General features: G+C 34.1%; 1 protein-coding gene across 2 annotated transcripts in view; it reads right to left on the bottom strand.

Moving 5' to 3' along the window:
• LOC149775790 (synergin gamma-like) overlaps positions 1 to 13,978 on the bottom strand; it is a 160,037-nt gene that overhangs the window by 63,977 nt on the left and 82,082 nt on the right. For both annotated transcript variants that reach the window (XM_089943378.1, XM_089943379.1), the window contains exons 10-12: positions 13,252 to 13,756; positions 7,707 to 7,773; positions 4,678 to 4,790 (exon numbers count right to left, since the gene is read on the bottom strand). In XM_089943378.1, the coding sequence (XP_089799504.1) occupies positions 4,678 to 4,790; positions 7,707 to 7,773; positions 13,252 to 13,756 (685 nt within the window). The remainder of the gene's footprint in view (positions 1 to 4,677; positions 4,791 to 7,706; positions 7,774 to 13,251; positions 13,757 to 13,978) is intronic.

Raw genomic sequence — 13,978 nt, 5'->3', positions numbered from 1 at the left:
CCTCATTACATTATCTAATACAATTATTGTATGAGGCGTCATTTCTTTCCCATTCAATGTTTTCAGATGGCCTCATTACATTATCTAATACAATTACTGTATGAAGTGTCATCTATTTCCCATTTGCGGATGGCCTCATTACATTATCTGATACAATTATTGTATGAGGTGTCATTTATTTCCCATTCAATGTTTTCAGATGGCCTCATTACATTATCTAATACAATTATTGTATGAGGTGTCATTTCTTTCCCATTCGCGGATGGCCTCATTACATTATCTAATACAATTATTGTATGAGGTGTCATTTATTTCCCATTCATGGATGGCCTCATTACATTATCTAATACAATTATTGTATGAGGTGTCATTTATTTTCCCATTTGCGGATGGCCTCATTACATTATCTAATACAATTATTGCATGAGGTGTCATTTATTTCCCATTCACGAATGGCCTCATTACATTATCTGATACAATTATTGTATGAGGTGTCATTTATTTCCCATTCGTGGATGGCCTCATTACATTATCTAATACAATTATTGTATGAGGTGTCATTTATTTCCCATTCACGGATGGTCTCATTACATTATCTGATACAATTATTGTATGAGGTGTCATTTCTTTCCCATTTGATGTTTTTGGATGGCCTCATTACATTATCTGATACAATTATTGTATGAGGTGTCATTTTTTCCCCTCCGTTTTCTGTTATTCTTACAGACTGCCATTAATTTGTTTGCTTTAAATTAATTGTGATGTCAAACCTATTTAAGCATTATCACTCCCTGGACTAGGGACAGTAGCTATATGTTACATCATGCATCAATATGCCTTCTACAGAATGTTTTTACTGATTGCACATGACAACTCTTCTTTTCCTGAAAATATTAACATTATGAAAATCTCCTCGATCCTGCATCAGAAAGTCTTATTTAAATTTGAAATTGATTATCTTACATTTAACATGAACAAAACTGATCAAGCAGGAACAGCAGTTGGAAAGCAAAAGTTCTTGAAAATCAGTTGCAGAATTCAAACCATTTCTGCATGAATTTAAAGCAAAGTACCATTGAATTGAAATCATTCATCACTGTATGATTTTTTATACCATTTTCCATCTTTACATTAGAAATATTTGATACACAAACAGTTGTTTGCAGAGAAGCATCCGTGGTGAGAAAGTAGACATACTTCCCTCATGTCAACAAATACATGTGCTTTGTACGATGTCAGACTGTCACTACACGTTTGGAAACCTATGATATTGGCTTAGAACTTACCTGATTTTGGCACGTAACATTTCTGACATGAATGTTACTTCTGAACATGCCTAAGAATAATTTGATAATTTATTATTTAATTCATTCTGTGGTTCTCTGCATGATTTCTGATGTAGATAGCCATGCTATCTCAGTACATTACATGCTAATGACCAATGTCTTACTAAATGCATTTAAACATGGCACCCTCCCATGCAGACATCATAAAACTTAGGAATGTCTTTAACAATTTGCTTAAAATGTTTAGTTTTCAATTTATTTAACTAATAATTATATAATTGTTGACTGCAAATGACATAAACACCAGCATAAAGTTTTGCTTCTCCAGAAAATACTTGCATTTTTTAAAAAGATGGAACATTTAGTTTATGACAATGAATTCTGTTCAGAACAAGAAGACAGGTTAGAGAGCTGCATTTTCCTTAGCTATTACCTTCACCTTTTTTGAGGTAGGGGTCTGAATGTTGTATGCATCACACAGTCTAGTAATGACATATATCTGCATAAAGTATGAAGCCACAGCCAATATAATGAAACAGGTCTTGGTAATACTTTCCCATGCTATGACCCTGACCATGCTCAAGATAGGGATGTATCTGTGGTATATGACACAGCCTCGAACCATGATGTATATCTGGGTAAAGTACATTAACTTGAAAATATTTCTGTATTCCAAATATTATGGTACAGACAAGGACAAATCAATGAGTTAATTTTCCTTGTCATGATCTTGATCTTACATGGTGGTGTAGGTGTTGGGTGATTTCAGTCTGATTTTGTAGGTTTGATGCCATTTTTCAGCATAAGATAGGCAATACATGGTGGCCAGTATATCTGGTGGAGGAATAACCCATGAAAATCCCTTAAAAACACTACTGACCCATGGGAAGAAATTGGCAATCTTTCTCAGATACCCACATTGGCCTGGCAGAATCAAAAACACACAGACAGGTGAGATGTGTGTGATCTGTAATTATGAGTGCCTTAGGCCATTCAGCTGTCCTAGATCCCAGATGTTGGGTAACGTTACATATGCACACATGTCTGGATGCACAGGATCACATAATCCCTGTTATCTGTTAAAAGCATTGATGTAGCAAATCATTGACAAGAGGTATTATTATACATGGGTTATAGCCAGAAAACTATAAATGCAAATTGTAGTTCAGACTGACAGTAATGAAAAATATGATTAAAATATTATTCCCAAATATTAAATGCTCAAAATATTCTAAAATATATTCAAGTTATTGAATGAAAGAAAAATCAGTTAATATGCTACAAAATTAGAAGTACTGTGAATTCATTTATTTTTCATGGTTACAAATTTGTGCACTTTTGCAAGAAAATGCTTTTCCGTTCATACATTATTTATCAATTGGGAAGGAAGTTCCATTGTATTTACATATAGATTGTTGTTCATTGGGTCTCTAATAGATGTCTGAAGCAAGCACAAAACCCATACCCATACCAAACCCCAAAAATCAGAAAACCACAATAATATGAATTCAATAATCTGTTTTATGGTTAACAGTGCACACACTTCCAATAATATTGAAAAACACAGTAATAATCCAAGGTCAGTCTTAGATAATTCATGAGATACATATACAAAACATCTCCTTTTCTGACTTACATCTGACTGGTCTGGGGTAAATGAACAAGCAAGACAGGACAACTTTGGGAAGATACTGAGTTAATCTGAAGAAAAAACAATTTGTAAAGAAAATAAAAGCTGCTAAGGCCAAATAATATAACTGAGAAATGGAACTGATCTCAGGCTGAATATTTCAGTAAAAGTCACTTGTAACTGCTTTTCAATCCTTTGTGAAAAACTTGTTTTTACTGCTAAATATAGGTGTTGTTAATCCCAGTTATTTTTCTCCAAGAGTTATCTCCCTCTCATGCTGCTCAAAATATTTGTTCACTTACTAATTAAGTTACTAACAAATACATACACTGATATTGGTAAGCATAAATTCCATACTAGGCCAATTATAGTACTGTTAATTGATATGCTTTCTGACCAAATTTTAAAATGACTGTCTTTGGATGTAAAGATATTAAGTGGAAGAGCCAAAGGTTGACCAAAATATTTTCATTTCACTTCTGTCCCATAGTTTTATTTGGAATTGGAACAGTATAGACTCTTTAAGGCATGAGCAATGAATTCAAGCTGGACAAGCAATTCTGATCAATGAATTTATATCTTCCAGCTAGTGTGTTGAGGGAACACAGTTGCTATTGCTTTAATCTGTGACCTTGATATTGACCTTGAACACATGGCCCAAACTCGGACACCTGACACATCTTCTAGTAATATATATAATTGTAAAAATTGTCATCACTTAAACTGCTGTAAAAATATAGGATTGAAAAGAAAAACTAAAAATGGTAATCTTTGACCTGGCACTGGGACTGGACCCTAAACAAGTATTAAACTTGCACTCTAATGCATGAGTGTTTCATGTACCAATATATCTCAAATGTAAAGTTATCACAAATGTACCAATTTAACTCAAATGCACACATTTATCACAAATTTATAAATTTATTTCAAATGGCCTAAAATTAACAGTAAGTAACAAAAACTGTGATAAGTGGACAGACAAATGTCATACAAAATACAATGTGGAACAAAACTATGTGATTGTTGGAACAAAACTATGTGATTGTTGGATAGATAAATGGTATACACTTAATTGTGTAAACATAATTGACTGATATTCCAGTAAACAACACAGATCAACAGCTTGTTCAGATCCAAGATGATCTGCAAAACATCTAAAATTAATATCTGAAGCTATCATCAAAACTGCCAGAAAATCTCCATAAGTAAAACTCAATCATCATTAAAACAATATATTTTGCTGAATAATGTCTCTTGCAATATATATATATATATATATATATATATATATATATATATATATATATATATATATATATATATATATATATATATATATATATATAAAATTACAAAAGTAATTATTCTTTGAAATCTTGAATTACACATTCCAGTCATCTGTTACCTCTTTTGGCCCTAATGATCCCAAATCCTAACCATAACTGTGAGCCTAGCTCTAGAAGCAGCCTTAACATTAACCAGAAATGTAAGTCAGTGTGTCGTAATTTTGCGAGATATGAGTAATACTCGTCAAGATGAAACGATGTTCAAGACTGTACATGCAAGAGTTGTACAAAAATGGAGCAAAGGGAAAACTTAATGTTTACACCCATATCAATGCAAAAACAAAAAAAGATGCAAGTTGCCAAGTGATGCATGTATCTCATCTATGTAGGCAAAAATTAAAGTGTCCTTTGAACTAATGGGGATGCTGAGATTTAACTATGTTCAATCAATTAAACAACTAGTCCTGTTATTTACCTTCTGATGAATCGTCACTGCAAAAGAAGTTTCTGACAGTGGACTGACTGATCTCTGGAGACAACGAAACAGCAATGGCCTCATCATCAGGTTTTGGAACCTTATACAGGTATCTAGTGCAAACAAACACATAAATAAACATACAAGCAAACAGAAGGCAATTAATCAAGAAAAAAATAAATCTCTCTGTTCATTAAACTCCCATAATTTAATGTATATGGAAGCGCAAACACATAATCTCAATTAAACATCCTAGCTGGTCAATACACATGAAAGTCCACCTATGAAATGGTCTTTTTCAAGTAACATGCTGCCATCAAACCTTCTGCATGATTATTTGTTTGCTTATTGATGCAGACTGTCCTGATCCAGAAGAAATTTTGTCCAGTAAATTTTCATCTGGATATTTTATCTGAATTACTACTAATACAAATTACTACAAACATGAATTACTAATAATACAAATTACTACAAACATGAATTACTAATAATACAAATTACTACAAACATGAAATATTATTAATACAAATTACTACTACTACATGAATTACTACTAATACAAATTACTACAAACATGAATTACTACTAACACGATATTGGTGTTTTCAAGCAACCGGGGGGGTCCATACAATTGGACAATCCAGATAATTGTCATCCAGATAATCAGCATTCTACTGTACCAAAACCATGCAGTCATCTAAAAATCAACATTCTATAATACTTAAACTGTGTAGCCATCCATATAATCAGCATTCTATTGTATTCAAACTGAAGTATCATCTGTATAATCAGTATTCTAGTGTACTCAAATTCTGGTGTCATCCACATAATCAGCCTTCTATTGTACTCAAACTGTGGTGTAATCCATATAATCAGCATTCTACTGTACTCAAATTGCAGAAGTTTGTAAAAAAGAGAGCCTGATCCACATCTTTTCAACCTATTAAATTCAAACCAAAAGGTTGTGTTCCCCATCAATTCCAACAGTTCAGAAACTGTTATTTTAATTATTCCATATTATTTTACATATCCTCATTTGATATACATTGTGACAAGATATACTTTCTTGTGACAGAATGCCTCACTTTTAAGCAATTTAAAAGTTGGATTAGAATCTCCCAAATTTTGTAAGATGTCACTAATTTTATACGGGTGAGGCAGATTGCTACACCCAAACTATGTACAATATTTTGATGATGTAAATTTCAGAAACTTTAATACACACTTTAACATACACCACCATCTCCAGACACAAACAAATACTTGCAACCTGTTAAAAGCATATGAAGCAATAAATGTTTGTAATTAGGTCACTGATCTTTAACAATTATTCTTCAAGCTAATGTTGGTGAGAACAATTGCCAAAATTGCCATGGCTGATCACAATTCTCGAATGGTAATTCTTTTAAATATAAAAAACCTATCTGGTAATAGAAAATTGAGTGAGTGGCTTATACCACTGTCTGCAGAATTTCACAGTGAAGATGACAAATTGTGGAACATATTTTCCAGGTTGTACAAGATGATCCATGTAAGAGACAAAATTTCTCAACAAAGGGACATGCAGAAATGCATACCATATATATTTGCTTACAAGTCAAGTCCAACTGCAAAACAACACTGATCCTGATTGCCATCACAGAAAACACCAGCAGATTAGGGTCTATGTTGTTAGTTTTACTGATTACTACTAATATGCTGTCAAGACCCAGATCTACAAGCATATTATACATGCAACAGCAGATCTGGATCTGTGTAGTTTGCACCTGGACCCGATTTATAAGTGAATACATATGGTAATATACCAACAAATCAAATGCTTACAAATTTTAAAACAAAATACAAACTTGGACATGTGTCAGACTTCTGTTACAACAAAGTAAAACCATTTCAACTGAACATGAAGTTTTTATTCAAATGATAATAAAACTTACAAGTGACACTGACAGAAAAGTATGGTACTTCATTCTTATCCCAAAATAACTGGCCAGAAAGAACAGTATTTTTGTATGTTGATTTTTTTCTACTCATCAAAAACTGTCAGCAGCAAATAAATGTTACATTTTATCCCTTGACTAATTGAGATCTTTACATGCATCAGTACGGATAGGGAAAATCCACTTCTGAGATCAAAATAATTCTAGATCAATGAGAAAAAATCTATTCATGAAGATGACATTATCCAATCCAATACCAATATATAATAAAGGATGCTTTTTTTGCACCATGTCTGGAATGAAAATTGAGGGTCACAAAGTCAAAATAGTGTAATGTGAATACTGATGTAACTTCGCCCAAGAAAAATTTCCTTACCTTAAGAAAGGGCAAAAAATGTTCGGTTTGTATGGAAAAAGGCTCTGTCAGTTTTTAATGGCAGATAAACAGTATCAATATTCACAGAACAGCGATCACAGCCATCAAGATAACATGAATTTGTATCATACAAATTGTATACAAAAGACAGCTTGTATAAAATTACAAATGTTGACAGGTAAAAAAAATAAAGTCCACTTTTAACCCTGAGATTAATAAAGACACAAAATTAATGATATACTTTAACTGGAACTGATTTTCGTTACAGAAAAAATGAGAACATGAATTTATAAAAAGAAACAATTACAACTGGCTTTTGCTACTCAAAACTTTATCATGTGGCATTGATCAATGCAAAACATCCAGTTTGTGGGACACTAAATTTAACTGCTGCATCTTTCAGAATGTAAATATGTTGCAATAAACTTGCATCTTGATCAAAGCAAAAGAATGCTCAAGTAATGATGGAAATCGGGGACTTTTTGCCAGTTTGTGTGCACTATAATTAACACAGAATGTCATTCAACGAAAGATCAAGATATTATTCCAATCTGGGTTCTACAATGGAAAACAGGATCATAAACTCATATAAATGTGAGAAAATCTGATCAAAATGACTTCTATTTCATGTAAAGCTAACAAAGCAAATACAACATCTATTTATAACAAATCACTTGTTTTTATGCTTTATGGGGATAAAGAAAGGTTATACTTACTTTCCTTCATCCTTAACTGGAAGTTGCTCCTCTGATTTTATCTCATTTAGAAAGTTTCCATTGTTTGCTAAAAATAAAAATTTTACAAATAGAGAAAATGGTGTAAACTGGTTAAATGTTAACGTTTTTCTAAGTTCAGTGCAAAGAAGACCTTAAGCAATCCAAAGACTATTAGAATTCAATTAATAAGAAAGCAAGTTTTCTAAGTAAATTATGCTTCTCTGAAAATACTTACCCCATCACATTAACATTAAGACATAACCTTAAAAACTCCTTAATCCAGTCCTCCAAAAAGATGAAAAACATCTTTTCCATCTACATCATGTAGCCAAAGGGTAATAACCCTTGCATCTTACCTCCCTTTGATGCCACCAGGTGTTGCTAATTTCAAGCAGAGCAATGGATCAACAAGTATGCTCACATGGCAGGGAGATGGGAGGGTGATAAAGTAATGTGATCAGGTAAGTATTTCAGAGAAACATAATTTCCTTATGAAATTTGATTTCTCCTTCAAATACATTCCTTAATCACATTAACATTAGAAGAATAGGTAAGTGATAGAGGGAATACTGAGTATCCTACCGATGTCATAGGCATCCTTTGAGGGAAGAAGACTAGATTTCCTATATGAAAAATAACCCACTCTCATAACTTGGAAATTGCACAGCCAACAGTCATGTAGCCTCTGTCAATTATAATAATTGAGTAATTTAACTTTTCTTACAACCCCCTCAAAAAGTGAGTGAGTCCAGAAATCGCACAAGGAAAGCCTGTAATGCAAGCTGTGCTGACATTAGCAAGCTCTGGGTAAAGAACTGAGCTACAGCCAATGAACATATCAATTTCAGTTCTTATCTTTAGGAAGCTAAGTCCTGAAGATAGAAACTTGAGGAGGCTGACTGCACATGCTGGTCAACAGCTTCTACTATGTCTCACATTAAAGCATTGCATTTGAAAGCAAGGCTCATTTAGAGAGTTCTAAATTCATGGGCTGAAATCTTCAATGAGGTGACTGATCTCTCTGTATGACCCACATCAGCCATTATGCTAGAGCTTGAGTAACATCTTTTCTTCTTTCCCAAACTTGACCAGAAGGAAGAGTCATTTTACTGTTCCTTGAAGTATCTCTGTATGCTTCAGGTAATGTTGCAGAGTGCTGACAGGATCTTACAAAGATTCTTCTTTTGATTTATCCATTGTAAAGAGGGAGTTCAAGAGTCTAATTCACTACTGAAGGCAGCCCATTCATGGGACAATCCACAGAGGCCTTGATCTTATAGGCCTGCATGGTGATCTTAGAGGCCAGCAACACCCACTAAACTTTTTCCACCATGGCTTTGAAACTGTCCTCCCGATAGTTGGGATGGAGTAGGATAGATTATCAGGATGATCTGTGTTGGATATCTTGGTTAACATCTATGTTCCGATCTGAAAAGAACGTACCAAGTGGCACATACCCAGTGAGTCAGCATATCCATCAGATGGACTTGTCATCCTGGTACAGATGGCTCACTCACTCACCAGGGGCGTGGAATGTACTGGTGTGGACCATGTAAATGAGTGTATGGATCACTCACTTTATTTTAACTGGCTATGATGCATCAGGAGTAATAGAGACTGACCTTTCAGGACTAATACTGGGCATGTCACACATGTGGAGAAATAGATGGATTCTCATCGAGATCCCTGTGCAGCTTGGTACTGGCCTTACTATATTAGTGGTCAAGTGGAGAGATCTATCAAGTAAGGTCCCTGTGGTGTTCTTGCACCAGCTGTGCTAAACAAGTGGAAAGACGGAAGGTTCTGTCGTAATGATCCCTGTACATTTCAATACTGAATGGCCCAATGGGCCTGGTACTGTTTTCACACTTAACAAATCTATGATCAGAAGGTAGAATGTATGGCTTAGAGGGCTTGGTCAGTTGCCAGGACAATATTATACAGTGTCATTTCTTTAACTGATGAATAATAATGATTCATAACAACCCCTTACCTTGACCTGAAGGCCAAAGAGATGCTACCAAGATATTATCCGAAAGAGGAGCTCCCCCTTGTCACAAAAGCAAGGAGAGAGTAGAAAAAAAGAGGGGGAGGAGGAGGAAACATAGTTCATTATTATCCAACGTCAAATTCTAGCTCTTTTTCTTTCTACTCTGGTACAGCTCTACTGAAATTAACATCTTTTACAGATGTTCCCTCTAGTTGTATAAACATTATTCTGTTGATTGTTTCTGAGCTTAATATGTGCCATATGTGTGTATGAATAATGTTTTGTACTGAGAACTCCCTTTCATGTACATAGCTAGCTTACCCAGCTTGAAACTGTTCTGTATGGTTGTTATGTACAATTTTCCAAAGCTAATAGGTATTGTGTCTTGGATACTTCTGATCCAAAATAAGTTCTTTCACTAATATTAGCTCTGCCTAAGTTTCCCTTTCTTAAATCAGTGTTTTGCTGACTATAATGCCAGATTTCTTATCTGTTCCATAATGTTATATTAGGGTTTTAAGTCCATCAAAGACACAGTGTTATATTAGGGTTTTAAATCCATCAAAGACACAGTGTTATATTAGGGTTTTAAGTCCATCAAAGCCATAGTGTCCTTTTTAAGATGGAGATATTCTGATAAAGTAAATATTTTAACTTTTTAATTTCATTCTACATTCTTATTTATTCAATTTACTCTAAATCTTATTGGGCTAAATAGTTTTGTAGCACATGATCCTGCAGGGATAAACTGTTTGAGAGAAAAAAAATCAAAATTGAACAATATTTTTAAATTATCTGCATTTTAATTGGCATGGTTTTCTGCCTTTTCTATATTTAATTGTGACAGTCACTTTAAGAGGGGTTGACCTGCATTCTGTCTGTTCCTGTCCATCAAGCAAGTATATTGGACTATTATTAACATAATTTTTGGGTTCAAAATCACTTACTGGTGTTTTTATTAACACTTTCCAAGCTAAAAACATCTGATATAGTTTATAACTTTACAAATCATTGTCATCATCGCTACCATCAGCCAATATTTGTTAAATGAAATGATTTGAATATGCATAATGTTGGGAATCAGCAATTTTGGTGACCTAGGTAGCTGTATTTTAAACACTCATTTGTAAAACTTCCTTAAAGCAATGTTCAAAATCCAAGAGAATGCTTGTTCCAAGGCCCAATGAAATTTAGTTTAACTAGCATTCATGTCAAGCTGATGAACCCAGGTATGTAAACAGTTGCCTACATTAAAAGAGACAGATGTCACATTACAATATCTCTACTGGCACTGAGACTTGAATTGCAGCAAGCACTTTAAGGGTTAACAGTTAAATACAATTTGTATACTGTGCAGTTTTTATATGTATGAATTCAAACTAATTTGCAGGACTTCTCACTCATCAGTGCTCTCCAAATGAGCGAATTCATAAAAATTTTGCACCATTCCTGCATTTGCATGCCCTGGTAGGATCTCTGAGGCCATAGTCAAGCAGATAGGAGGACTTATGCCCAGTGAACTTCTCAGAAAAGGTGAGGAATGAGATGGGCTAGGGCCAATCGTTGCCCCGAATTGAAAAACTGTACTGTTCCTTCCTGTACTAGGTGATGCATCTGTAGCACCAGCAACATTCTAGGTCATGATGGGGACAGTCTGGGTCCTCCACTTCTGCTGAGGTTATTGTTGTAGCTGATGGCAGTTTCCATCTCATTTTCTGAGGAAAGGAGCCATTAGCATCCCATACTATGCTCACCAATGATTCAGTTCTACAATGAATACTCATGATATCACACTGTTTGATGCTGGACATGGTCTTTCTCTATTTGTCACTCTTGTGCTTAGAATAGTAGACCACATAATCTTCAGACCAGGTTGTGCAAACATTGCATATCCCTGTTGAAGGTATGAGTCATGTTTGTCGTCATGAGCTTTAAATTTCTTGCATTTGGAACATTAAGTCATCATTTTTTAGATTCTGAAATGACAAGAGCAATGAAAAGGTTAATAAACTAAGCATACAATGTGTTAATAACACCTGTTATGATCAGAGCAACTGTCATAAACAAAGTGAGAATATACAGAGAGTGCAACTAACAAGAATAAAACACACAACAATGATACTCTATTGAAGCATATGGTCTGCAAATGTGACAAATTTATAAAATTGGTAAAAATAGAAAAATATTGCACACAATATGCATTAGATATGTTATTATACACTAGATATGTTATTATACACTAGATGTGTTATTATACACTAGATGTGTTATTATACACTAGATATGTTATTATACACTAGATATGTTATTATACACTAGATATGTTATTATACACGATGTGTTATTATACACTAGATGTGTTATTATACACTAGATATGTTATTAAACACTAGATATGTTATTATACACTAGATGTGTTATTATACACTAGATGTGTTATTATACACTAGATATGTTATTATACACTAGATGTGTTATTATACACTAGATGTGTTATTATACACTAGATGTGTTATTATACACTAGATGTGTTATTATACACTAGATGTGTTATTATACACTAGATATGTTATTATACACTAGATATGTTATTATACACTAGATGTGTTATTATACACTAGATATGTTATTATACACTAGATATGTTATTATACACTAGATATGTTATTATACACTAGATGTGTTATTATACACCAGATGTGTTATTATACACTAGACATGTTATTATACAAAAATTATCCAAATCTGATCATGGATGGTTGAAATTCAGGAGTATATGGAATGGATTTTTAGGATGTCTTGGCCAAATGTTGACTGATCATCGTTGAGAGCTTAATACTAGTGACAGGAGGTAAGGTAATGGTCTGTCTATATGATATGTGTGTGAGAGTTGTATTTTTACCATAGCTTTAACAATTTTCCAGTTATATCGCTATGATATTTGCAGTGTGGCAGCTTATAGTGATGTCTAGCACTGGGGCATCATGTCAAACCCAGTCACATTATCCTGACACCAGGCCAACCAGTCCTAACACTAACCTCTTAATGCTGAGCACCAAGCGAGGCAGCTACTAGTTCCATTTTTATAAGTCTCTGGTATGACTTGACCGGGATTTGAACCTGTGACCTCCTGCATCTGAGGCAGACACTCTAACCACTTAGGCCACCACTGCAGTGTGTCTATATGATGGAAAAGTGCATTTCTGTCTTTTTGGAGGACTAAATTGAGCAGGTAGTAGGCTTATATCGTAATGTTAATGTGATTGTGGAACATATCTGAAGAAGAAATAAAAACCCTGCTTTATTTCCACAGATTAATATACTTGTACTTTAAAATGCACATTATATCAAATGGAAAATAAATACAAAATGAAAAATCTTGGTAATAAAACAGATAGAAGTAATTTCCAAAATATTTCTAGTGCTGAAAATGTGGAATAAATAATAAGAATGGAATGAATGATAGGTATATCTTTAAATGAAACCCATGAACATTGTATTCTCTCACATATTTAATATACAAATATGTATATATATAATTTGGACTTCCCTTACATTTTGAATTTGTGGTGGCTGGAGCTGCTTGAAAATCTGCAAAGTCATCATCGCTATCATTTTGTGTTGTTTTGGTAACTGCTCCTTGATTGATGGCTAAAGCAGGCAGCTGGGTAACTGGCAGAGTGGCTGGGGAAGCGGAAGTGGTGAGAGGACTTGGTAATATGCCAGGATGCACCACTGTAGACATTTGTTGAGAGGAAAGGGATGTGTACATCATCAGCTGAGAAGGTCCACTTATTAAAGTCACCTGCTGACTGGTGCCCCCTGGTGGCACTGTAGATTGACCAGATACACTTAATAGCACTGCAGACTGACTAGTGCCCCCTGGTGGAATTGCTGATTGACTAGCTCCATTAGATGATATTGCTGACTGAATAGTGTCCCCTGGTGTCATCATCCCTGGTGTCATCATACCTGATGATGCCATCATGGCATTCAGAACAGGTACTGGGGGATGTGGACATCTACTTAATATGTCTGTTGAAACAATCTTGTAATTATTCTAAAATGAGACAACAAAATTTAATGTAAGTACTAAGAAGAAATATTCTTATATCCCGAAATTTAAAAATATTAAAAAATTACCAAAGCATTATTAATTGCTCATCAAATCTTGAAATTAATATGTGGTATATTTCAAAGTTGGATGACAGTTCCTTTAAAATATAAATTTCTGCTTTTCTTTCAAAAATATTTGGATCAAAGTTATTTGGAATCCACTGCT

The sequence above is a fragment of the Sinohyriopsis cumingii genome, chromosome 19 (genome assembly GCF_028554795.1).
Source record: "Sinohyriopsis cumingii isolate HCF-2022 chromosome 19, ASM2855479v2, whole genome shotgun sequence".
NCBI classification, from domain to species: domain Eukaryota; kingdom Metazoa; phylum Mollusca; class Bivalvia; order Unionida; family Unionidae; genus Sinohyriopsis; species Sinohyriopsis cumingii.
Note: the sequence above shows the minus strand (reverse complement) of the source record. Positions and strands in the feature narration are given on the sequence as shown.